Source organism: Lathamus discolor, chromosome 15 (genome assembly GCF_037157495.1).
Source record: "Lathamus discolor isolate bLatDis1 chromosome 15, bLatDis1.hap1, whole genome shotgun sequence".
In the NCBI taxonomy this organism is placed as follows: domain Eukaryota; kingdom Metazoa; phylum Chordata; class Aves; order Psittaciformes; family Psittacidae; genus Lathamus; species Lathamus discolor.
The window spans coordinates 4,405,038-4,429,217 of NC_088898.1; the positions used below are offsets into that span (position 1 = coordinate 4,405,038).

Here is a 24,180-nt window from a genome sequence, read left to right on the forward strand (position 1 = left end):
AAACTTGCTGCATTTTACTTCCCCCAGCTGCTGTGATGGTTCTGTCTGCTGTGAGATATTAATATGTTTCCTGCTCAGTAAAGCAAGCAATCTTGAGTCACTGAGTCACTGTAAGATTGGATTCTCAGAGGTGGCTGTTCCTCTCTCGGGCGGTTACATCATCTCACTTCACCAATGACCTTCAGGTCTTCTCCACCCTTTTTTTCGGGAGAAACAAGTAACAATGAAATATCCTGCTGGAATTGCTATGGATTTGCAACTTCACTTGTGCTGGTTTTATGATTCCCAACACTTAAATTTTAAATCACTATTTTACTTTTCTAATGGTTAAATGCATCCTATTGCATCAAAGACAAATACCAAACCCTCAGAGATTAAGGCCATAAGTACTGGATTTGTCCCAGAGTGATACATGATTATTCAGACATCTCACTTGAGGTGCAACATTAACTTATGACAGCAACAGTGATTTGCTGTAACTGTTCTCTTTGGCTTAGTAATAAGTGATGCAGTTGTTCCGAAGAAATGAACACTATGAAGCAAATCATTCACACATCTTTGCATTTCTTATCATTAGGATTAGCCTGTTCAATGTCTGCTCCAGTTAACACGCTTCCTTCTTCCAAACTCTGGGTTTTATTCCTTCCGAATTCATTGTGAATTGAATTGTTTTAGATACTATATCTAATCCTTGGCATTATGTTAAATCTGCACTGCTGGCTTCAGTGCAGTGAAGAGGGTGGACTTCAGCTGTGCTCTAAATAATAATGATGTGCTCTGTGTCCACATCATTGTACCAACAGGAGCTGTAACACAGTTCTGTGCAATCACAGAGACTCTGCTTCTCTCCTCGGTTTTTGCATCTATTCCAATAGTTTCAGAAAAGTTGGCTGTACAGGAAGAAGGATAAAATGGTTTTGTGTTAGGGCACAGAAGACAGTAAACCACAGCAAAGGTTTTTAACTAATGCTAAGGTTTAGGTGCCTTTTTTAGGATAGGAATCAAAGATTACAAGTAAAACATGTTACCTTGGGATTAGATCTGGAACACAGAGCATTGGGCATGCAACTTTGCACCTTGTGTGAAGTATATAAACACCAGCAGCACTATCTCTGTGTCACCTAAAGAAAAACTCTCAGCTTTTGAGTACCCAGGATTCTTTAGAGCAGGAGCAACAGACTACTTGCTTTAAACCCCCAACCTAGAGTATGTAGAGTCGCTTCCAAGGAATTGTGATAAGCAAAAACATGGAGTATTTTAGGAAATGGCTGCTCTGTCCTCAGCCTGAGCTCTGAAGTGATATTTGTATCTCATCTCCAGATACCACACTACATTCAGACCAGCACCCACACCAGAGATCCAAGCCCGCCTCAGGCAGAACCCTCGAGACAAGGAAGAAAATATTGAGATGTGCGTGGAAAGCTATTACAGGAATATCAAAGAACTGGAAGATTTTTATGAAGATACCTTTTATGTCAATGCTGACCAAGACCCTTTTGCTGTCTTTGAGTTTGTAGAAAGCTGTATCATTAAGCCCCTTCCATGCAAAAAATTTAAAAGCTCATAATTAACATGGATGATGGCTTGAACTGTTGATTTTAAACTTTTCCCTGTAACGTTTGCAGTCTGGTCACTGAAGTGGCGCATTATCACAAGCAAGAGAGGAAGGCAGCCAAGCCATGTTGAATATGAAGCTCACCAAGGCTGAGTTAAGTACAGAAAGTAAGAAATTGTGCTTTAGGGGAAACTTTTTTGGCTTCTACTTTGTGATCCAAGGTATGAAGCACTGTGGGGAGGGAAGTTCCTGTGTTTAAGTCAAATATATTTTTCCAGTTCTGTAATTCAGTGAATAGTAGTTTTGTTTTAATTGTGTAATATACACAAAGCCAACTGGAGTGTGAAAGCTATTAGATGCGTTTTGTGTCTTAATTCACTCACTGCTCTCCCCCAAAACTACACAGGCAGTACTTGGCTACCTCACTGTCACACTCTGCTGCAAGCAAACATGAAAGCAGATGGAAAATGAAGTTTACAGCTCTGAAGTGGTTTGAGACCAGGGTGCAGAGGTTTTTATTCCCTTGCTAATTCAGATCACTTCAAAGTTCTGACACAACACTCTGCTGCAGCCCTGGCTGTCGCCTTCACCCTGTTCTGCATTCCAATCCTGTGGCTGAGCAGAAAGGCTTGGAACTGGAGAAAGTATTCAGAGCCATAGAAAACTGGTTGCAGGTTCATCCCTTTCAGAACCCAGTTAAGGACATAACGAGCTGCAGGAGCAGGTAGGTTACTAAATTGTTCCTCAGGAAGCAAGGCTCCCAGCCTGTGGTTTCCCTGACTGAGCTGTGGCTGGGGCAGGTTGGTGCCCAGGATTTTTTGCTCTGACTGAATCTGGCTGCAGTAAATGTTCAGGTAAGCCTTTTTTTGAACTGGAAGATCCTTGATGAAAAGCACAGCCCTCTGTTGGCTAGCTCAGGCTCTGGCTGTGGAAATGGTTTGTTGTGATTCAGAGGAGCACTGAGTTTGATGCCTCTATTATGTCTCCCTCTATTTCTCTTTGCATATGCATGTGAATTCCCTTGAGCAGGGGATGAGGAGCAGCCTTAACTTTCTCCTGGAAACCTCTGTACCTAGAAAGGTGCAAGAGGCACTCATCTCCCGCTCTTGGAGAAGCCTTTTGGTTTTAGATGACTTCTCTGGTCCTTTTGCTGTGAATAAGTTTGGGTCTTTGTTGCTGTCTCTGATTTTGTTTGCCTTGGTCTGTGCAGAGTGCTGTAGAGATGTATGTGCCAAATTTCCTTCTCGCGCCTGTAAATTCAGATGGAAAGACCCTGGTTATCCAGATGGCTATGGGGATATTGCATTGTGCTGGGAGAGCTTCAGGTCAGAATTTTCAATACCTTTGGTGGGGGGAGTTGGTGAATGGGAATTAAACTTTACAGCCCTGAGGGCAGCTTTAAGAATCTTAGCATAAATATCTTTGAAATCAAAGAAACCCAAATCCTTCGGCACCAGCAATGCAAGCTGATTTCTCTGTGCCTCTTGCACTGAGAAACTCCAGCTCATAGCATGAGGCTGAGGCAGAGGCTGCTCCCACAGCACAGGGCCCAACCGCAAACCCTTGTGTAAAGCTGGACAAGGGCATTGATAACAGTCCTACCTGTTACAAATGTGCTGGTCGATAACCTACTTGGGCAGCTGTTTTTTATGCTGTTGCTATAAAGATATGCTGTAGCGTTCATGCATAATTGGGAGCCCTTCTATTAATAATACATGGGAAGCTCATCTTGCTAATATTACCTTCATCTGAGTGTTCCAACTAAATATTTTGATAGATGAAATGGATAGAGAGTGTATTTAAATACTGTTTGTACTGCAGCTAGGGTACAAAAGGGACAGAGCATCTTTAATTAGACAGGTACATCTGCTTAATTAATTTAGCTGTAAAGCCCTTTTTCCTCTTCATTCTTTCATCTATATGCGGATGCTATATTAGTTCCGCTCTGCTGGTTCCACAGAAACTGAGAAAAAGAGCTCGTCTCATTGAGATGCGCTTGGCATGTCTGGGTACGGAGTCTCAGGTCAATGGTCAACCCCCAAGGGCTTGCAGCAGGCCTGAAGTGCAGAACGTAAGGGTTAGCAGAACATGCTAATACTCATGTAGAACTCTCCCTCGGAAACAACTAAAACAATTGACATTCATTTAATTACTGTAAACGAAACAGCCCCTGCATGACTTTGCATAGTAAAGCCTGTTAATACCAAAAAGGTTCAGTGAGTGGAAGGAGGAATTAGGCTTTTATAATTGGAATGCAACACTTGAAAACCAATTTGGTAACTACACTTGATTTTATTAGCATCTTATTCTGGCAAAACAAATGTTGAGCAATGAGAAAAACAAGGTAAAGAGGAGGCGGTAAGAACACAGCAGGGATCAGACGTTACTTATAGCACAGCTTGCCTGGTCCTGAAATGGACGTTGTTTATTATTCTGCCTCCCGAAGATGCTTTGTGGAGAGGGCTGCTCAGAGGTTGTGCCATACCCTATATGTTATGCTGTTAATTACACAGTTCAGCGTCCAAGTGTTCCACAAACTTTAGTGTCCACCTGTTCCAAACAATAGTTCCCTCAGTGTACCATGGTAAAAGGACTCTTGAACACCCCCAGGCAGAGGCCAGATCCTCCAGCACGTCTCTGCAGGGCTCCTGTGAGCCCATGAAGGATTTCCTCCTCCTTTGGTTTCTCACCTTTCTCTAAGGCTCAGGTGCTGCTAGTGTGATGATGCTAGGACAAAAACTTCCAGTGTTACTGGTTTTGCCACCACCCATTTACAAGGTGCTGTAGAAGCTGTGGGACTGCAGTGAGGGATGGGCCAGCCAGGCCTTCATACTGGTCCCCAAGGGCTGGGGTAGAACAAGGACAGGCTCGGTACCTCCCTGTGCCTCAGCTCTGTTTCCCAAAGGGGCAGCTGTAGCAGAGCAGATCTGCAGTAGGAGCGACTGACCTGTAACTGTGTCGTTGTCAGAACTGAACCTGACAGGTGAATTTTCCCTTGTCACACATGCTTCATACAGAAAATTGTCTTTCCCCTCTATGAGAAGCCTCTCTGGGGTCTTTCTCCTTTCTCTGCAACAAGAATTGTTTGATTCTATGAAAGAAAACACAATGTGGTGTCAGGCTCCTTTCATCAAAGAAGGTTGGTTCATTAGCAGCATTGTTCTTCAGACTTGGAGCACTGCAGGTGGCAGTTTGGGAAACCAGGGAAAAGAGGGGCTGACCCTGTGCTGACGATAGGAAGGGACTTACTGTGTGGCTGAGGGGCAGTGTCTGATCTGGGTCCTCCTCCAGGTTTTACCACCTCTGTTCTGTGACAGTGGCCACAGTGAGCTTTTTATTACACCTTTTTTAAGTAAGTGTGAAGCTTTGTGCTGAAGGTCTGAGTGTTCAGCTACACTGCTCTGTCTTGCCAGTCTCAGCTCTTAGCACCCCATGTCCCTTGCAGTAATTCAGTCCCTTAAAAGACAGGCATTACAAACAAGCTCTTTATTTATTTATTTAGAGTAAAAAAAAGGAGCAGGATTACAGTGGTACTGTGGTGGTATACAAAACATTCATTCAGGTTTGCTTCACGTTTACGAAGTGTGCTATATACACAGCATTGATATTCATAGCAACCTTGTCACACCCTCCTGTGAACTTGAACTTCAAAGGAAAAATACAGAAACTGAGGATTAAAACTCAACTTTGCATTTTGGTCAGCCTGGTGACCGCATGGTCTGGCAGCCACAAACTCGCACCCCAGAATGGAATTAAAGTAGCATGAAGAGATCAACTAGATTAGCAGAGTAATTAAATTAAGCTCTCCTCTGAACAGTTCCATGTGGATGGCTCTTGGGTTTTTCCATCGCAAGCCTGGTCTCCTGGTTTCGTGTTCAGTAAGAACGCTGTGGGGCTGGTGCAGTCCTGTGACTCCTGCCGCAGGCTCTCAGCAGCACATGAATCCTCCCGTGATAAAGTGCTCCAAGGATTCGCATTTGGGTTGATTCAGCCATGGCCTAGGACAGCACAGGGAATTATTCCACTTTCAGCCCCCCAGTGTAGCATAGCTAATGCTACCAAGTGCCCCATGTTCTGGCAGCATTGCAACAGTGACAGCAATCATCCACCAGCCACTGTGACATTTCTGAGGTCACCACCCGAATCATGACAGAGCAGCAAGAGCTCCAGGTCTTTCGAGTGCTAAAAACTGAGTTAGCATTAAAAAATAGTGACAGAATGAGAATATTCCACCTGACACCAAGCATCTGGGAACATCTCCAGTGTAAGGTATGAGTTAGAACTGAGTACAGCCAAAGATTAGCACAGACAGAAATTTAAGTGAGAGTATGTATGGAAGGCCCTCCTCCATTAGAAGTGTGAATTTGAGCTCTGTGGACATTGCTATGCACAAACACCAACCTCTTCAAGCTGTGAAAAACTACCTTGGACTGAGACTTTCAAGGCTCAGCTCCGTCTTGTTAAGATCCCTGGCACCTTTGGCAGATGGGACAGGGCTCCAGACAACTACAGCCAAGCTCAAGTTATCCTTGTTTACTTACATGGCTGGGGGAAAAAGGAGCTTCCTAACCTGGTGTTTCCCAGCAGAAATGTAAACTAGCAGGTACCTCCATGGAGACCCATTTCATTCACCTCTGGTGAATGGGTCAGGATGAGGAGTGAAAGCTTTGTGCTAAAGGATCTCCACTGGCATGCAGACAAAGCTTGACATCATTGGCTTTAAAATTCCATTCTTCCAGCAATCATAGAATCCTAGGCTAAATAAACTGGCAATGGTATACTGAGTATCTACTGCCTTGAAAGACAAGGAAAATAAACATTAAAGCTGCAACATTAATGCTTCGTGTACTAGAGTTTCTACGTGTCTAAAGCATCAAAAACTCAGTCCAGGAAAGTCAAGAGAACTGCTGTAAGTAACCACCAGGAATTAACCTAATAGTATCATGCTGAACCTATTGGTCAGCCAGACATAAACACTTCAGCAGATCAGAATATTATTATGGTTTCTAAGCCAGTATCAAAGAAATGGTCTTTGATATACAAGGTTCTGGAGAGTTCTCTCACGTCTTCCACAGTCAGGTGAATTTCTGAATTGGAACAGTACTCACTGATGAACTGGCCAAGACTGCCTGGACAAGGACTTGCCACTTCCATCTAAAATGTTTTCTCTGCCACCGTGAATCAACCCTCTGCTCAGCTTATATTGGCAACTGATGTTCTGTTCCCCCCAAACCCCATCAGTGCTGGGAAGAGGTACACACTGTGCCAGGTACAGCACCTAGCCCCAAAACTGCGCACACGCTGGGTATTGAAGTTACTCTTCGTTTTACTAGGTGCTATCACAATCTACATTTTCCTTCTTTGCAGACACACTGAAGTAATTTCAATTTTCAATGCACAGCAATAAAAAACTAAACATTTCTTTAATACAGTTATGGTATCACCTCCAAGGATATTTACAAACAAGGCTATTTTACAGATGAATGTGCTTCTGCTGTTCTAGGCTACTATATTAATTATTTGCAGTCAAAGCACTATCATGCTTAATGCATGAAACACAGAATAGTAAGGACCTGGGTTAATGTTAGCTGAAAAAGATTTGCTCCTACTGAAGGTGAAGGAACATTAAGAAGATATGCATAGTCACTGACTCAAGGAAATCTAAGTACCTATCCACACATGCACTGCTGGAGTCTGATACTGTCAGACAGTTCCTTGATTTCTCAAATAGCTACAGAGCACTTCACACACAATTAGAAGTGTCATGAGAACCACAGACAGGACAACACATCCGAGCGTCCAGGCTGGTACTCTAAAGAATGCAATACATAAACTTTAGAATATTTGACAATATGGAGTTAACAAGGTAAACTGTACCAAATCACTGTACACATTTTTGAGGTATTCTTCCTCTTAACGCTGCATAGGAAGTTGAAAATTATTCTCCTGCCCCCCACAGGAATGAGATATAAAAAGAGAAAGATGGGTTTTTTTTCTGATAGGACAGTTAAGAAGCAGAGTAAGTTTCTGGGCTCAGCCATGCTACATCACTGGTGTTATTTATGAAGCTCTTGATGAGAAGGTCAGGATTATACAAGAATAGCTTCAACAGATTCCATGACCACCCACTGAAACCTTACCTATTATGTGTCAGCCGCAGTGGTGGGGGGTGGGTTTGGGGTGTTTTGTTGGTTTGTGGGTTTTTTACTGCTTTATTAGGAAAAGAGAGACCGTCAACTGAGAGTGATTACTTGTGTGTCATACTTCCGTAAAACTCTATTACTGTGTGAGGGAGACTCTCAATTTAACTAAAACTAACATAAATTGGTAATGGTTTTAGTAACTGAGTTACACTGGAAAAGATCATTCCTGTTGGTTGAGGGTTAAGTGAAACAAAAGGCATATATGTTGGCAAAAAGTTAGGAAGTAGTTAGAATTTAGTCCAGGAAAAGAAAGCGGGGCAAGAAACTTAGAAGCATTGGAAATAATGTGTATATATATATTAGTGTTTAATCTAATTGCAATTAGTTTAATAATTATTACATTTAAAAATTATTCTTGCTCATCCATATTTGACCCAGCCAGCCAGTGTTATCCTTCTGACTGTAATACTGTTATAACAGTTAAGAGGCAGTTACTCTTCTAGACTGTAAGTAAAACTAATGTAACGGCCAATTTATTTCATATGGCTGTAACGGCATACACTTCACTCTGCAAGAAATTAGAACCACAAATTATTTTGATAGTTTAATATTCTGCAGCAAGTGCTAGTGCTTGCTAAAAAGCACGTGAGAGCACTACAAGCTGAAGCCTTCTCTACCCACCAAGAGCATTCAAGAGGCAGCTCCACTGTTCCCGTCCTGGCTTTTGGGAAGTCACACTTGTCAGGCAGAAAGGACAGTTCATGCTGCGTGCTTGACTTTGGTTCCTTTTCAGCAAAAAGAAGCGTGTCCAAATGCTGATGTTTCAGTGGGGGAGTGCATTTCCAAACCACTTCATAAACTCGCTCTTCCAGATGTATTCCTGTTTCTGGAGCATGGAATGGGCTCTGGACTCAAGGTGTTTCTAGAACTAATGATGTTCTATTTACAGGGATATGGACAATGTCTTTCCCCTTCAGTAAGATCTGATTCCTGTGCTCTATATCCTTTGAGACTGAAGGGAGCTTATGCAGTAGAGAAAGTACTTTCAATCTTTACATAGCTTTTCTCTAGAAAACAGGAGAATCGCAGAATGTGCAAGGTCCTTGCAATAACCTCTTGATCCATTCAGGATCTGCAAGTAAGAACACAAGTTGTTTAAAGCTGGAGGTGGAGATGAACGCAGGAATGATGCCCGAGTTGAACAAACTAAGTAGTAATCCTGAAACAGTTAGTATATAGTTACCATGCAGGACTGAGAGTTAAGGGGAATCCAACTCCATTTCTGTCTTGAAATTTCATGTAATGCCAGTTTCAATTCCTCTTTAGTAGAGGAAAAAAAATCAAGGTGAAATTCCATGCTATATCATTGCATACTACATACTAATGTAGTGTTCTCAGTTTCTTAAATGAAATTAGATCCTTCATATAATGCAGTCCCTGGTTCCTGATCCCTCTCAGACATAGGGTAATTAACTTTACAGCCTCTCTATAGAAGTTTTTCTGTAGTTGATCCTTAGTGCTGACTGGAATACCCACCTATTACAGGCAGAGAAAAGTATCGCCTACACTTTAAGACAACCTGTTAGAGTACACCATGATTTATTTAATTTTTTTATTTATTATTTTTTCATTTTAATATTTTTAATTTTAATATTTTTAGTCGGGAAGAAAACCGTTTTCTTGCACAGTCTGTCCTTGCTCAGACTCTGAAAATGCCAAGCCAAAAGGCTGACTGGCTCATTATTGTCTCTGAATGCTTCACTTATGGCAGGTTTGGGACCTAAGCCAAAAGGTGCTAACTATTTCTTAACCTGTGCTGGACCAACACAGCTTGCACTGATGTAGAATGTCAAAGACCCTCTACTCTTGCAGAACTAGATGCTAATATATTCAACTTGAATATAAACTAACTGTTGTAGCGCTCCAGCACAGATTATGTGTTTGCCCAGCTCTCATTAAAATGTAGTATTTATGAATCGACTTCTGCAGACACTATTTTGTAATTAACATATGCTGCTAATGCATGGGCAACAATGGGATACTATGAAATGCAGAGTCCTAATACTTCACATAGTAACTGCCTCAAAGAGAAAAACCAGTGAAACTAATTCAGGTTGTTTTGCAGGTAAGAATTTAGGAATATGTAATCTTGCCCCTTTGGGCCACAGAAAGGGTTTACCTTCTGGGGTTGGATGCCGTGCAATGCTGTCGTGAAGTAAACACCTCCTGTACACCAAACTCTGGCAGGACTGGTAAGTTAGAAAGCACCTGTGAAAGGAGAAGGAGTTTTATCAAGAGGTTTGGGGGTTTATTATGTTTTTGTGACCTGCTCCTTTAACCCTTTAAGCTGGGTTCTGTTCCGAATAGACCTTGCTTTCTCAGAGTAAGGGAGCCCCATTAAACACAAAAATTAATGATTTATCAATTCCGATACATGAAACTTCACAACTGTACCCAATTACATGTGGCCACCAACGTGAAAAAGGCCAAAAATCAATATGCCATTGAAAAAAGTTTCATCACTGGCCAAAAAATTTTAGCAATGCAGTAGAAAAGGTAAAAAGCTTGAGGGTTACTGCACAGGGGAGGACCCATGGTGTCTTTAAGGCAATGACTATTTAGCCAAATTAACACATAAAATCTGTTAGACAAATGTCTTCCTTTGTGACAGACTACTAACTTGCCAAGTCTCCACGGACAAGCACTATGTACCTGATACATCTATATTGGAAGGTTTTCTTTCCTGTATGTTCCAGAACTTGTCTGACTTTTCAATGTGGCTGTTTCCAATCTTTTTCTTTTTGTTAAGTAATTTTGTTTTCAAATGCTGAAGTAGCTGGAACAAACCCTCCTTCATGTGCTGTTCCAAAGGATGACTTGTGCTTCAGTTTCCCTCTCCTACTGTCTCCCTGCCCCCATCCTCCCTCTGCTTGAATTAAGAAGTTCATGATCAAAAGCATTTGTTTTAAATATGGTACACTGATAAAAGAACTAAATCCAGTCTACAATGCCCTCCCTTCTCTCAGGAGACGACAGATAACAGCCAGCAAAAACTGCAATTAACTGCAGCATGGATAACAAGCTTCATGACTTTTTACTCCAGCACTAAGAAGTACTTCAGGTTAGCTATTTAAGTATGCTTAAATTATGCAGAGGAGGGCAAAAACTCTTTAAGAACCAATTACCTGAGCCAAATATGTCCATTGGAGCAGACTGCCTGTTTGCGATCGGTGAATGGCAGGATCTCTTTACACAAGCTGCAGTGCTCTGGAAAAGTCTGTTTGTTCATTTTCTTTAAGATATGCCCAATCAGCACCTGGAATAGAGAGCAGTCAGCATTGTATACAGCAAAGCTGTCTACTGAAAGGTGGAAATATCTCTCAGGATACTGTCATTTTAGAATATGGTACAGGATGCAAAGATCTATGCACTTCACTGTATTCAAGGGAATAAAAGCACTAGAAATAGAACGCATTGGTAAGTATCAATTTATTCTCATTTTATTGTTATCTCCTAAAGATCTCTGTCCCACAGTAAACGAATATTTAAGAGCAATAGTGTTACGTTAACCTACTTGCAAATTTTACAAGTACTGGCACCACTTTAGGGGATGCCACTGATCATTACAGCAATGCTTTTTCTCATGATTATCACAATGGATGTACTAAAAAGATCCTGTTCAAAAATTACCTGGATGCATATCTTCAGTAGTCATCTTAGAGTATAAGTAATTTATAGTAGTACATGTATGTGATGGAATTTGTCTCTGACATTTCAATAGCTACAAACAGTGTTCCAAGGACCTTTAAAATGTGACAGCAAACTGAATAGCTAAAATAAAATTTGTAAGTCAGCTTTTTAATCACTATAAAAAAGAAAAATCTTGTTTATGGGATAAGAAAAGCAACCTCTCAAACCTTCAGTTCACAGTAACTGGATGCTAGAAAAGCACAGTTCTGCCAGGATACTTTCCTAGTGAATTACTGAGAGCCACACTGTGGCCTGCTTGCTTTTAGGTCCAGCAGAAAGACCACCACGCCACATCAGTAGTGGGAATGTGCTCACTTCCTCTGTCTTTCTGGACGCAATGTAAGGGTTGATATTTAGACTTCAAGTGATTTAAGGACTTAAGTACTGAAATGTTCTCTCCTCATTAGAAGAGGTACAGAGATATCTGAGACATTCCTGTCATCAAGTCTCAAGAGCCAGGAGGCTGATGGCAGTGTTCCCACTGAAGCTTCCTTTGTCTAATGCCTATATTCAGAAAACTTCATTGCCCGGTGCAAGGTTCACTCATCACTTATTTTCTGCCACAAATGCTTACTCTACACACTGCAATAGTCAGGATACTGTCCCTGCAGTTATGCTTCTATTTTGGCAGGGAGTATTGCAAGTTTGGGAGGACTTCCTATCATGTCCAAGCATTCAGTTATGCTCATTTATTGTAGTTCCAATAAATGCAAGGATGCCTGAAGGTTCAGGCCATGTCTGCTGTAACAAAGACCTTCAGTCAGTTTGGTTAACTGGAAGTCCTGCACAAAGTTCTGAATCAATGGGTTTAACTCACAGAACACAATCACTTTCTGAACCCCTTTAACTGATCTTTTCACTGAAGGCTCATGGAGCAACGACAAGACCTGAAGTACCACCTGAACAATCACAGTATTTTCAATTATAAAGCATTACTGCAACTCTTCAAATTAGAACTGCAGATGTAACTGGCAGGAAGAAATAGCTCCCAAGTTTAGTTTTGATATATGAGTGATTAAATAAGCTTAGCCATGAAAACAATATCCTTCTCAATCAGTACATGTTTGTAACACACCAACAGGAGCACAATAACCACAGCCCTCTTCACTCCGCAAAAACTCAGGCATGCTTATTCTTTACTGTACCTGATCCAAATTCCACCATCTGTATTTACATTCCCTCATACTCCACAATTTCAGGGAATGACAACTTACGCTGACTGGCAAGGATGACGTGATTACAGTTCTCTTTCCCACCTCAAAGTTGTAATTTAAATTAAGGATATGGAGGGGGGAGAAAGAAGTAACTTTTAAAACCAAACCCCCAGAGCATAGAGGTGCACTTACTCGTGCTGTTCTGTCATCATAGCCAGCATCGGACATTAAGAAGTCACAGACTCCTCTGGTGGGAATACTGGTGTTTTCTGTAATCCATGTGTGTAGATACACTTCTCCCAACACCCGTTTCATGTGTTCTCGTGTCAAGTGCATTTCTACTGCCTCAATCTGTGCCTGTATTTCAAGAAGCTTTTCTTCCATTGGCTCACGGCCTCCTATGTCACTTGACTGAGGAAGAGAATCATCTGCAGTGTCATCTATGTCCATACCTTTGCCAGTGTCACATAGGCTCTGCCTGCTGGCTTGTTTGGAAGTTCCTTCCTCCTGATCATCTTCAGTGCTGCCCATCCCAGGGGAATCAGATATCAAGATTTTTGTGTCCTCATGTGAAGGTCTCCACATGACCTCTGAGGGAGCTTTCTGCATTGACTGGTACAAAATCCTTAGGAGAAATAGCTTAAGCCGCCAGAAGTAGGTGGAACCACAGCTCTCAATCTTTTTATCCAGTGCTTCCTGTAAGAATTGAGGAATATGCTTATCCTTCAAGATTTTCCAGCGTACGAGGTCTGTCAAGTCCACTTGCCGGAAAAGGTTCTGAACAGAAGATTCCAAGAGCTGCGCAGCTGCCTCCTCAAAAGTCTTAAGGGTGACAAACTGGACTCGGTAATTTTTGTTAACTGGGTGCAGACCGTTAGTCATGCCCTCTGTTGTAATAACTGCCAAGTATGCCCCACACGGGCTAACAGCTATTCCATGAGTCCTGACAGAGCCAAACACTTCCGAGAGTTTAATCAGCTGGTGCTCAAACTTTAAAGCAACATCTGTGAATATCGGAATGAGCTGCCTTACCTTTCCATCACTGGAGCATGTATACACCGTGCCATTCTGTTTGTCTGCGGTCATGGATACAATTGGCAAAGAATGAAGCCCTGTCACATGGGAATTATGGACATTCAGACCTGCTTTGGATATCAGCAGGAGACACCAAAACACATAAGCTCCTCTTGCGGCCACCACCAAGCTACAACTACATTTCTGGTATGGGTGGTAGAGAGGAATACATTTGATACTATGCACTGGTAACTGGTCCATTTCTTGCCATAAGACTACAGGTTGTCTCAGTGTAAAGTAGCCTTTGACTGCTTTTAGATTGACAGGAAGGATCTTAACCGGTCCAAAAGCACTCCCTACAATAAGTCCGCTCATCTTTCGGTTGTTATGTTCATATTCCCACCAAGACAACACACTTGGGGAACATATTCCAGACTCTATCGTATTGCAAGAAGTAATTGATTCCTTACCCAGAAATGGAAGCTGAAATTGCCAAACTGCAATGTTACCATTTTCAAAGAGTACTGCTAAAAGCACACTGCCGACATCCCGGCATTCGTTGTTGTGCTTGACCTGCTGAGTGGTGCAGATGCCCGACCACTCCATGCGCACTGGAGTCTGCATGCTGTGCCGGCGCTGAAATTCAGGGAAGTCTCCTAACTCCCCCCTGGGAGTGTCAGCCTTGCAAAGTTTGTAAGTGGCTTCATACAAACGCTCCCCATAGATTTCTGTCAGATCCACCAGCTGTACCCACTGCAGCCTGTTGAGGTTTGCGTGGATGGTCAATCGATTGTCCATGGTTAAAGCTGCAAGCAGGCACCTCCCGTTGGCGTCACAGCCCAGTGGCGACCAGCTGGAATACTTGAATCCTCGCATGGGTGGCAAAGACTTCCCCTCGGGATTGAATACTCGATCCAGCATAAAAGTTTGACTAACCGTTGGATCAATGGAATTTGCAAACTTGTCCTTGCATTCGGCTACCTCCTTTTTTGGACCAACCTAGAAGATAACAAAAAGAACTTCTAAGAACGGTTGCAGAAGGCAGACTTTCCTGGAATTAATACCCACTTGAAACAGAGCATCCTCTGTCACAACATACACTACACTGTTCCAACGGTTAATTAATGTCAGTTTTAAAGACTTAAGCTTCATTTTTTGGCCTGAATTTGTATAGCTCTGACTCTCAACTATTGAATCTTTGTCTGCTGAATCAAAGAGCCTGCTTTATATTTCTTAAGTGTGTATTTAAAGATCCAAGACAACAGACTTATTCTGTAATAAGATAATGCACCCAGACTTGCTACCTCTCTGTGCTACGGAGTGTCTGAAGTCCCCCTTGAAGCTCTGCTGCAGAAGTCTTTCAGCTTAGCAAACCGAGGAAGATTTCTACTTAAAATTGTGCTTGTCAGCAAAGTGCTGGAGCTCAAGTTAGAAAAGAATCCCTGAAATCCACTTGGTACCGGCTCCATTTCACCTTCACGTTCCCAGTTTATATGTGGCGGTTTTATGCCCCTATGCTTTTAAATCGCACAAGCGCATGAGATGCTGCGTGTACCGCTGCGAGTTGCGCGCGGGGCAGGAGCATCCCCGGGAGGCGGCCGGTGCCCGCCGCGGCGGCTCACCTTGAGCAGACAGGCGGCGGAGGGCGCGGGCACGGCCGTGCGGTGGATGACCATCTCCTGCCCGCCGCTGTGGACGTCGCTGAGCTGCTCCAGCACGGCGATGCTGCGGGCCGTGCTCACCGACACACGGTGGTCCTCCGACCAGGCCAGCGGCTCCAGCCCGCTGACGCCATGCTGCAGCCGCACCGCGGGCTCCCGCCGCACCGCCGTCAGCCGGAACCCGGCGCTCGGAGCCGCCGCCGCCGCCTCCTCGACCAGCGAGTCGAGCCCCAGCGGCGGCTCCTCCTCCCCGGCCGACAGCGAGGGGCTGCCCCCACGCTCTGCCGCCGCCATCTTACCGCCGCCGCTCGGCCTGCTGGGCGCATGCGCCACCGCCGCTGCCGAAGCCCCCGGCCGGCCCGGCTGGGGCTGCCCCACCGTCGCCTGCACCGCTTCGCGGGCGGCAGAGACGGGCCGTGCACCGCTGGGCCCCGGCAGGCGGGCGGCTGAGGCAGGGGCGCCCAGCGCCAGTTCCGCTCCCGCTGGGGACCCTCCGCCCGTGGGCAGGGCCCGGCCATGGCGGCGGGCGGGACGCTGCTCCTCAACCTCGGCCCGGCGCCGCGGGGCCGCAGCCGGGTAGGTGCTGGCAGGGCAGGTCGGGGACCCGGCCCGGGACGGGCGCACTCTCACGGCCATCCCTTTACCGGGTCCGGGGGGGCTGCTGCCGGCCGAGGCCGTGGCTCTCGTCAGGAGTGGAGCTGGGGGCCCCGGCGGGGGCTGGCCCGGGGAGCCGCGGTCAGTGGGGCAGGGGGGAAGGAGTCTAAGAAGTTGTTAAATCGGGGTTTTGGCTTTCCCGTCAGAGGCGGGGTTGGTGTCTGCAGAGGGGCCGGTTTGCTGGGCACGGAGACGGGCCGGCCCTGGGTAGTGGTGGTGGGAAACACGAGGTACGAGCTTCTCTGATCCCTTCAGCGGCGCTGCCCTGCCGTTCCCTTGCCTTGCCAGGGGCTTCGAACTCGTATGGTGGCTGCTGAAGCTGTGGGTAACGCTTTTTGAAATGCTGCCGGGGAGGGGAAATCGTATTTCAGAGTAAACTCCTAATTGTGGGAATGCTGTGAACTGCAGGAATAGGTGCTTTACTCTCATCAGTTTGGAGAAAGATGAGCAAGAATGGGTTATGTAGGTATTTCCATTTTAAAGTTATTGTTACAGTGATTCTGGGTTGGTTTTGGTTGTTATTCTGAGTTTTTAAATCGTTCTTAAAACACTGCACAAAAGTATGTAAGAGTTAAGTGATTACCAGGACTTACCCTGGTTATATTAGGCACTTGGAGGTAGGGCACCACCACCATCATTTTTGTGATGGTGAATGTTGGAGGAAGGAGGTTGGGGTTTGGTTGGTTGCCAAAAATGCGAAGAAACAAGTGAAACAGTATAGGAGAAAATCAGCGTGTGCAACTAGGAGCGGAGACGAGAGAAAAATGTAGGGCAGGATTGTGCTGATATTTCACACATTTCAGGAGTTCTGCAATAGTGTCGGGGGGGGGGGGAAGTTCATTGAAGAAGGGCTTGAGGACATTGAACAGCATTGGGGACCAAAGGAAGTTTATTTTCTTCTTTATTGTTCCTGGAGGGATATAGGGAGAGCAAAAGTTGTTTTTAATATGATTGGCAGATCAGCAAAATAAACTCATTGCTGCAGAAGAAGAATTCAAGTGCTCAGAAGTGCTGGGAGTTGGCAGAAGCATAAGTTGGAGTGGAGCACAGGCCATCCCTCCTGGCCACAGAGTGAAGGAAGTTTGCAGCATGGCTTTAATGTAATCAGGAGATTTGCAGAACTTTTGAGAGAGATTTTTCAAGTGTGTTTTGGAGAAGCTAGATAAAATCCTTTATGGAGATGAGCACTATATATGACTTAAGATTTGTCTTTGTATTTCAATGATGTTCAGAAGTCTCAGGCATGCTGGTGAATCTGGTAGAGTAGGAACTGTCTAGCTGCAAAAATCAATCTTACTTTCTTCAGTTATGGGGCCGGGATCTACCTGTGGGCTAATGTTTGTGTTCATCTTGATACCACATTGTTAATTCTCAGTCGTTAATGAATTCTTTCTATCTGGCTTGTTAACATTAAAGCAGTCTGGCGCTCTGAAGAGAAAGCTCCAGTCACCAAATGGAAACCCACCTTTGAAACGTAAGCGTAAGCCATCAATAAACACCTTCAAGAAACCTGCTATAGAGGCTGACATCAGGCAGAAGGGAAGTTCATCACAGAAATCTATTCCTAAGAAGCACTTGACTGACAACCAAAACGAAAGCCAGAAAAGCAAACCTTTCATTAAGACATCCAGCCTATTTAGAAACAACCCTGATATCCCAAAAATTCACAGGTATTTTAGTTATATTTAGATAAATAGGAGGAAAAAACCCTTTTCAGTGTCTTGAATTCTTGCCCTTACTTGGGCAAATTACTACACAGACTACTGTTGTATAGTTTTTAACCACGTGATGTGCTTTGTTTTGTTTTTGTTTGTGTCCCGTAACACAGAAAAGCAGTGCAGCAGGTGCAAGAAAATGTTTTCACTACAGATTCTTTCAGCCAGTTGGACCTCCATCCACATCTGGTGAGTGACAGCAAAGCTGTGTGTCTTGAAACATCCTTTTTTGGGTGGGGAGCAGGTTAGAGAGCTGGGAGATGCACCTTTATTCATGGTGGCTTGGACAGGCTTGCCAGAACTTTGCCTGATTTCATTGTGTTCTCTTAGGTCATTATGCTCCCCAGTGTCCTGACCCATCCCCAAAGACACTGTCCCACCCTTCACTTTCTGCAGTTATAATACCAAAAAACCTACAGAAAACTATCTGGGAGTGCAGTATTTTAACAAGTCTGATATTTCATGATGTACCAGCAATGGCGTAATTCTGATTAACTAAGCAGTATTTGGAGATCATGGGAACTTTTTCATCCAGTTGCCCTTGGACCAGTATATTGAGAATCAGCATCAGTCTTCTGATCTGTCTTGTAGTACAGAAAGTAACAAAAGGAATAGTTTGACAATGAAAACTGTTTACTGCTCTTTATTATCTCTCTAGATCTCCACAATAAACACTGTCCTAAAGATAAGTAGCATGACCAGGTAAGCAAATTCATATAAAAACTTTGCACTTCACTGCTCCATAAAGCCAGTCATTTGTGATTGTTTTGTTATTTGTCACTGGTTTGTGAAGTAGCTGTGCTGTGCCACTTACCATAGGGTTTGTTGCTTTTAAAATCTGGGATGAGAAATAACTTGTAAGTTACACAGCAAGTGAGTTGTCACAGCTGAAGATGGAAGCTTTGAGTCCTGCCTTTGAATTTGGCACTTGAATCATAAAATCATCTTTTTTCAGTTTGTCATACCTGATGCCTACCTAGTGGCTTTCCTTAGAAATTACCTCTACTGATGTAGCTACACAGCAGAGATGAATGCATGGAATTTGGGGTAAACAGTTTTGAAATAGACTTGTGTTGCATTCACATTTCCTAACCTGTTTTGTTTGATGCAGTGTTCAGAAGCAAACAATTCCTGTTCTCCTGCAAGGCAAAGATGCTCTAGTGAGATCTCAGACTGGTTCAGGTCAGTATTTAATTGTCAGTCTCCTCCCATAAGGCATATTAAACTGGATCCCAAATACAGAACCAAACCCTCACATTCCCAGTACAGTTCATATAAGTGACAGGCTGGGCAGCCTGGTGTGGGACTGCTGGGACACAGACAGATGCTGTGCAAACTTCTGTATCAGCACAGTGCTGGGACTGACTGTTGTTGTGCAGCTGCCATCCATTGTACAGGCGCCTGTTCCAAGGCTCATGCTGGAGACACAGAGCCAGGAAACAGCAGAGCTAAACAGTGCACACTCTCACCATGCAGGCTTAGGTGCTTGCTGTGCAGCAAGCTATGCCTGGATGTCTCATTTGCTTGGGTGGGTGGGGGGTTTTATTTAGATAAATCTTAGTGGGGTACTACCACCTCTCTGTTTTTTAATTTGACCCTTTGGTGAGCTGCCTGTTAATCTTCTGGGAATTTTATACTTAATTACAGTTCTTCCAGACTCTGACCTCGGTTTAAGAATAGTAGGGTGAATGGTACTTTAATTTGCTGTAGTTTACACAAGTTCTATTGAAGAAAAATCTTCCACATTTCTCCCTTTTAAAAAGGTAAAACTCTTGCCTATGGAATTCCACTTGTACAGTCTCTGCAAGGAATGGAATCCAAAATACAGGTAGGTGAAACAGAATAATTGCTTCCAATTTGGATCATCTGGTTGACCAGAAAAGGCTGCTGCAGATATGCCATCTCCTGTACATTTTATGGAAAGAGATTCTGAGTTTCCTCACGGAATAAAAAGTTTCCAACCCATCCTGGACTGTTGCTTTCTACAGCTTCAACCTACAGATTATTGCTGTGCATCAAACATGGGAGTACTTATGCAACTCAGAAATATAAGAGTGAAACAATATGTGTATGTAATAAAATGTTGGGTATGACCGTGAGCATGTTTCCAAGCAGGGAAGAGAAGGCTGTGCAGTATCAGTGTTTGAAAGACTGTTGATTTCTTTAAAAGCTGGGAGGGGGGAGTACCCGAAACTGCTGTGTACAGACTTGTACTAAACCCCTTCAAAAGTCATTTTGTTGGCTAACAGCAGTTAGGTGTGGAAGCGCTCTGTTTTTCAGTGCTACATTCTTCTTAGTGGACCTCATATTCTCTGTTTGCAGCGCAGTGATGGGCCTTACGCACTCATATTAGTCCCAACCAGAGAGGTATGTGACCTTTCTTTCTGATTTTGTCTGTATCAGAGTGTTTGAACACTGATATTTAGTGTGTAGATGTGGGCCCACCAGCGGCTTTCTTAGGAAATGTTGTCTGTCCTTTTGCACAGGTCTTGCCCTCACAGAAAGAGCACTTGCTCTCTGCATGCATATTGTCATTTTTGTTCAGTGATGTACCAAAGAAAGAAGGAATCTCCGAGTTTTCCTTATGCAGCTGGAAATAATATTGAGTCCTGGAGAAACATTCTAGCTCAGTGCAAGGCAGGGAGAAGCTTGCCTGGCTCACGCAAGGGGAGCAAGCAAAACCAATTAAGTCAGCTTTGTGAATGTGTAGGTTTATACAAAGGTTTCATTTTTAAAGCCCTTTTCAAATCCATAAGTGAATGCTGAAGATGAGGCTTCCCAGAGTTGGTTTCTCCACTGAACTCTTCTGTTTGATTTATATTATTTGCAATCACAAAGGCAATTTCAGTGGAGGGTATCAACCTTTTATTTATTTTTTTTGGTATGTCAGATGATAATAACTTCCATGCGGAGGATTGATTGCAGTTGTCTGGTTTGGGGCACAATATTTTATGCAGCCTGCAGTGCAATATCTCAGCTCAGTTCTGTGAAAGGAGAAAGCTCTGAAGCTATTTAAATTTTTACAGCGGCAAACTTACTGCCTCTCTAGGATGCTGTGTGAATGCTAAGCGTGGGGAAACTGTTCCTGAGCTTGTTTAAAGGGGTGCTGGAGAGTACTTAATGAAGATAATTTGTAATTACAGTTGGTATTACGTTATTTTTTTATTGAAAGCAATGGCCTTTCTTGAGAGCTTGGCCAATATAATATGTAGCATGTGTAGTCAGAGCATTTATTTATTTTAAAAGTTTTATATATTTAAAATATTTTACATATTTAAAATAGTTTTACTTCCATAACTAAGCCCTGATCACATACTCAAGTCTGTGAATGAGGCGGGGAGGCATTATTGTCTTTCTCAGTCTTCACTGCCACAGCAGAAATGGTTGTCAGACAGCACATGAAACCCAAGCTAAATGCGTCCTAGTGACCGGACATTAGATGTGCAAGTTTTTTGCACAGCCTCTCTGTTCTGCTGACTGGGAAACTGAGAGATAGGAAGATACAGAGGTGATCACTGTGTGGGTCAGGTGCATTTCCTTTTCATAGTGGTTTTCTTCCAGAAATAGTGCCATTTTCCCTTTTACTCTTCCTGTGGGGCAAAATCTTGTGTGGCTTCAGCTTATTTTCTCCCTGGGGCATTCACAGAGCCCGCAGAAGTCTCTCTTGTCCTGAGAGCAGGCTTTTGGAGCTGAACCAACAGCAAGGTTTTTGAACAAGTCCAAATATGATACGAGAAGGATTGTGCAAGAGAATAAAATAATAAGGAGCTTCTAAAGGAAAAATTAAGGACATCTTTAGAATTCTGATGATATACATAGAGTTTACAGAATTCTGAGCCAAAAGGGTCTGTAGTCCAGAAACTTTTTCAGAGCTCTCTTTCTCTTCTTGATTTCCATAGCTTGCACTCCAGAGTTTTGACACAATGCAGAAGCTACTTAAGGTAAGAACTCAGTGCTCTGTTTTCTTCTTCTTGAGCGTCTTACCGTGAGTTGCAAAGCAACTTCGGTTCCTGTGAATTCAACTGAATGGATAAGGAAATTCAGCATCTGGCAAGATAATGTGGTCCTTAAAGATAAATCTGTTTGTTAGTGTGTGATTTCCCTGTGGCGTGTATGAAACTGTTACATGAAGAATTAAGTGCTTAATTATAGCACCTTTGTTGCACATGTTTCCATAAACGTGTAGTTGATTTTCATGGCGTTTTGTTTTTAGAAGTACCCATCATTGTTTCAGTCTGAGTTATGAATGAAACTTTCACAATGACATGCACTGTTTTACTGAAACTAGTACTAGACAGATGGGTTTCAGATGGGGAGAACTTGGTGAACAGCTTTGCCAGTTGAATGGCTAGAGAAATTAGAAGGCTATTAAATGATAGTGCTTTCCTTTTAATTGAGGCAGAGTGTCTTACCATGAAGTTAGAAGGTATCCAGATCGTTTATCTGATCCATATTCCCAGTCTCTCTCCTTTTTTTTCCTTGAAATAATAAGGCAGTTTCCAAAGCGTTTTTCTAGTGCTGGAATTACCAAGTATGATTTTGTTGTATCATGCTAAAGTTTAAAGTATTTCAGTCGTCTTCCATAGTAATTAGAAGTTGTTATGATGTCTTTCAAAGCATGAAGTCTGGACTGACCCCGTTTGATTTTTCTTTGTTACATATAACGTGTAGTGACCATTGAGTCCAGTGTAAACTGCCATAGTGACCCAAAGCAGAAGATTTAGACTGTGGTCTGACTGGACCTTGGAAGGGCTGGATGACTGGAGGGTTTAGTATGATCATGTAATTACTGAGAGAGAAAAAGATCGATTGGGCTGCTGCTGGCACTATTAGTTTAATGCCAACTGCCTGGATCTTGCGTAGACATCTTCCTTATTTTAAGCCTTAAAAGAAACTCTTTTTATAGTAACTGTTTTGTTGGAGCATTTCTGGCAAGCAGTGACCTGTGCAAACTTAAGCCTATTTACCAGTCATGCATTTGTGTGATCTTTACAAGCTGTGCTCTGCTTCTGTCCTACGCTTCTTCTCGAGTGTGGCAGTGGCAGTACTGTGCTTTGATTATCTCCCCTGTAAATATTGGGCGATATTGGATTCAATGAAGGATTGGACCTCATTAAAATAAGTGGCAAAAACTCCTGCCAATATCAATAAGACTGATATTTAATGTCCACAGACATGGTGACTGTGTGCGGGTAGGTGTGTGTGCGTATGTAAACTTCATATGTCCTGTGTTTTCCTGAGATTTTTCTTGGCCACAGGAAGATACTGCTTAAAGGCAAGATGAAGAAATAGCCTTGTAGCTTGTCTTTGAACATTTAGACAACATGGGGAGAAGGAAAAGAAATTTATTATGTGATTGGAAGTGGTGCAAAAGTGATTGCATTTCTGTCATCCTAGACGATGTGGGAAGCAAGTTACATGGCTAGAACTAAAGGTGCCATTGATATGTAGCTGTGGGTGAGAGAGTGCATGTGGGCTGTGTTAGATCAAACGAGGCGCACACTGCAGTCAGCCCTAGTCCTTTCTCTTTTTGCTGAGAAACATCATTTTTTTGGATTAGGCTCTGTCCCTTTATTAAGAAGAATCTATATTGGTCTTGGGTTTTCTTTTTTGTAGCCATTTGCCTGGATTGTGCCTGGAGTGCTAATGGGGGGAGAAAAGAGAAAATCGGAAAAAGCCAGGTAGGAAGCCAAGTTCTTAAATTGTTTTTTGAGTTCTTCTGCTCTACAGTGTTTTATCTGATGCTCTTCTTTAGAGTGCTTGTCTTACTGGGAGAGAGGATTGTGAGTTTGGATCAAGCTGTGATCCCCCTGGATCTTACACAGACACAGTGACTGGGTCAGCAGGAAGTATTCACTTCCCACAGTTAGATCTATTTCTAAAATGTTGATGAGCCTTCTGAGAAGATGATCTCTTGTGACAGTATTTTTTTTCCTGTTCTGACAAACACCTGTATTTGCTTACCACCGAGTGCTGTCTACAGTATTTGTTATGGGGGAAATTGCTTTCTGGAAAAGAGATTTCCTGGTGTTAAAAATCTCTCTTTTTTCCCTTTTAAAGAATTGAAGTGTAAGCTGGTAATCCAAAATGGAATTTTAATTTCTCTGTGTATAACCATACACAAAAAGAAGTTTACTCTTGACATTAAAAGAAGTTTACTCTTGACAGTAAGAACAGTACTCAATTAGAAAAGAAAACCTAGCTTGGGTGGTTTGGATTTTTTAGTAGTATTAGTATTTCTTTCTACCCTGTCCTCAGTATGCCTCTGAGTATTGATGATGATCAAGGATAGGATTTAGCTGTGCAATGAATTTCAGTTTTAATCAGTGAGAATGTACCATCCCTGCTAATTTGATGCTATGGCCGTAACGTTTTCCTCTGTAGGTTCCAGTTCCTCACTCTAGGTTCCTGTTCCAGAATTACTGCTAACCTGTATGTTTTCCTTTCTTTTTTCTTGTTTCTTGTTTCTTTTTATTTTTTGGGGTGTTTTCTGTTTTGTTTTGGTGTTTTGTTTGGGGTTTTGTGTGTGTCGGT

General features: G+C 43.0%; 3 protein-coding genes and 1 long non-coding RNA gene across 14 annotated transcripts in view; 3 read left to right on the top strand and 1 right to left on the bottom strand.

Annotated features, from left to right (window-relative positions):
* Nucleotides 1-1,907, top strand: part of AK8 (adenylate kinase 8) — a 65,286-nt gene extending 63,379 nt beyond the window's left edge. For 4 of the 5 annotated variants that reach the window (XM_065696083.1, XM_065696081.1, XM_065696084.1 and 1 more), the window contains one exon: nt 1,321-1,907. In XM_065696083.1, coding sequence (XP_065552155.1) covers nt 1,321-1,517 — 197 coding nt within the window. In that variant the 3' untranslated portion in view covers nt 1,518-1,907. The remainder of the gene's footprint in view (nt 1-1,320) is intronic. The other variant, XR_010616210.1, reaches the window with a different exon arrangement.
* Nucleotides 1,908-2,326: 419 nt separating this feature from the next.
* On the top strand, nt 2,327-10,367 carry LOC136022510 (uncharacterized). The gene is made up of 3 exons (XR_010616191.1): nt 2,327-2,409; nt 2,766-2,880; nt 9,824-10,367. It is a non-coding gene; the product is annotated as an uncharacterized LOC136022510 (long non-coding RNA).
* Nucleotides 5,032-15,827, bottom strand: GTF3C4 (general transcription factor IIIC subunit 4). 4 transcript variants are annotated; one of them, XR_010616190.1, is made up of 6 exons: nt 15,239-15,827; nt 12,795-14,615; nt 10,884-11,014; nt 9,878-9,966; nt 8,380-8,830; nt 5,032-5,553 (listed from the first exon to the last, which is right to left on the bottom strand). XR_010616190.1 is itself a non-coding variant. In XM_065695924.1 (5 exons), the coding sequence occupies exons 1-5, from the start codon at nt 15,569-15,571 to the stop codon at nt 8,766-8,768; spliced, it is 2,439 nt and encodes an 812-aa protein (XP_065551996.1). In that variant the 5' UTR covers nt 15,572-15,827; the 3' UTR covers nt 5,032-8,765. The 4 variants fall into 4 exon arrangements, 1 of the variants encoding a protein (XP_065551996.1); XR_010616188.1 differs by having other exon boundaries at nt 5,032-8,266; XR_010616189.1 differs by having other exon boundaries at nt 8,099-8,830.
* The window catches only part of DDX31 (DEAD-box helicase 31), a 49,504-nt gene continuing 40,936 nt past the window's right edge, over nt 15,613-24,180 (top strand). The window contains exons 1-9 of one of the 4 annotated variants that reach the window (XM_065695926.1): nt 15,613-15,853; nt 17,348-17,601; nt 17,760-17,835; nt 18,305-18,348; nt 18,758-18,828; nt 19,410-19,474; nt 19,969-20,013; nt 21,546-21,587; nt 23,263-23,327. In XM_065695926.1, coding sequence (XP_065551998.1) covers nt 15,794-15,853; nt 17,348-17,601; nt 17,760-17,835; nt 18,305-18,348; nt 18,758-18,828; nt 19,410-19,474; nt 19,969-20,013; nt 21,546-21,587; nt 23,263-23,327 — 722 coding nt within the window. In that variant the 5' untranslated portion in view covers nt 15,613-15,793. The remainder of the gene's footprint in view (nt 15,854-17,347; nt 17,602-17,759; nt 17,836-18,304; nt 18,349-18,757; nt 18,829-19,409; nt 19,475-19,968; nt 20,014-21,545; nt 21,588-23,262; nt 23,328-24,180) is intronic. The other 3 variants (XM_065695927.1, XM_065695929.1, XM_065695928.1) reach the window with 3 other exon arrangements.

Bases quoted from the DNA above. Each gene is read 5' to 3' on its own strand.
- GTF3C4 (XM_065695924.1), bottom strand. From the start codon at position 15,571: ATGGCGGCGGCAGAGCGTGGGGGCAGCCCCTCGCTGTCGGCCGGGGAG. The intron at 9,967-10,883 runs GTAATTGGTTCT...CTCCTTTCACAG, and splicing joins AATGGACATATTTGGCTCAG to GTGCTTTCTAACTTACCAGT. The intron at 8,831-9,877 runs GTAAACCCTTTC...TCTTACTTGCAG, and splicing joins ACGGCATCCAACCCCAGAAG to ATCCTGAATGGATCAAGAGG.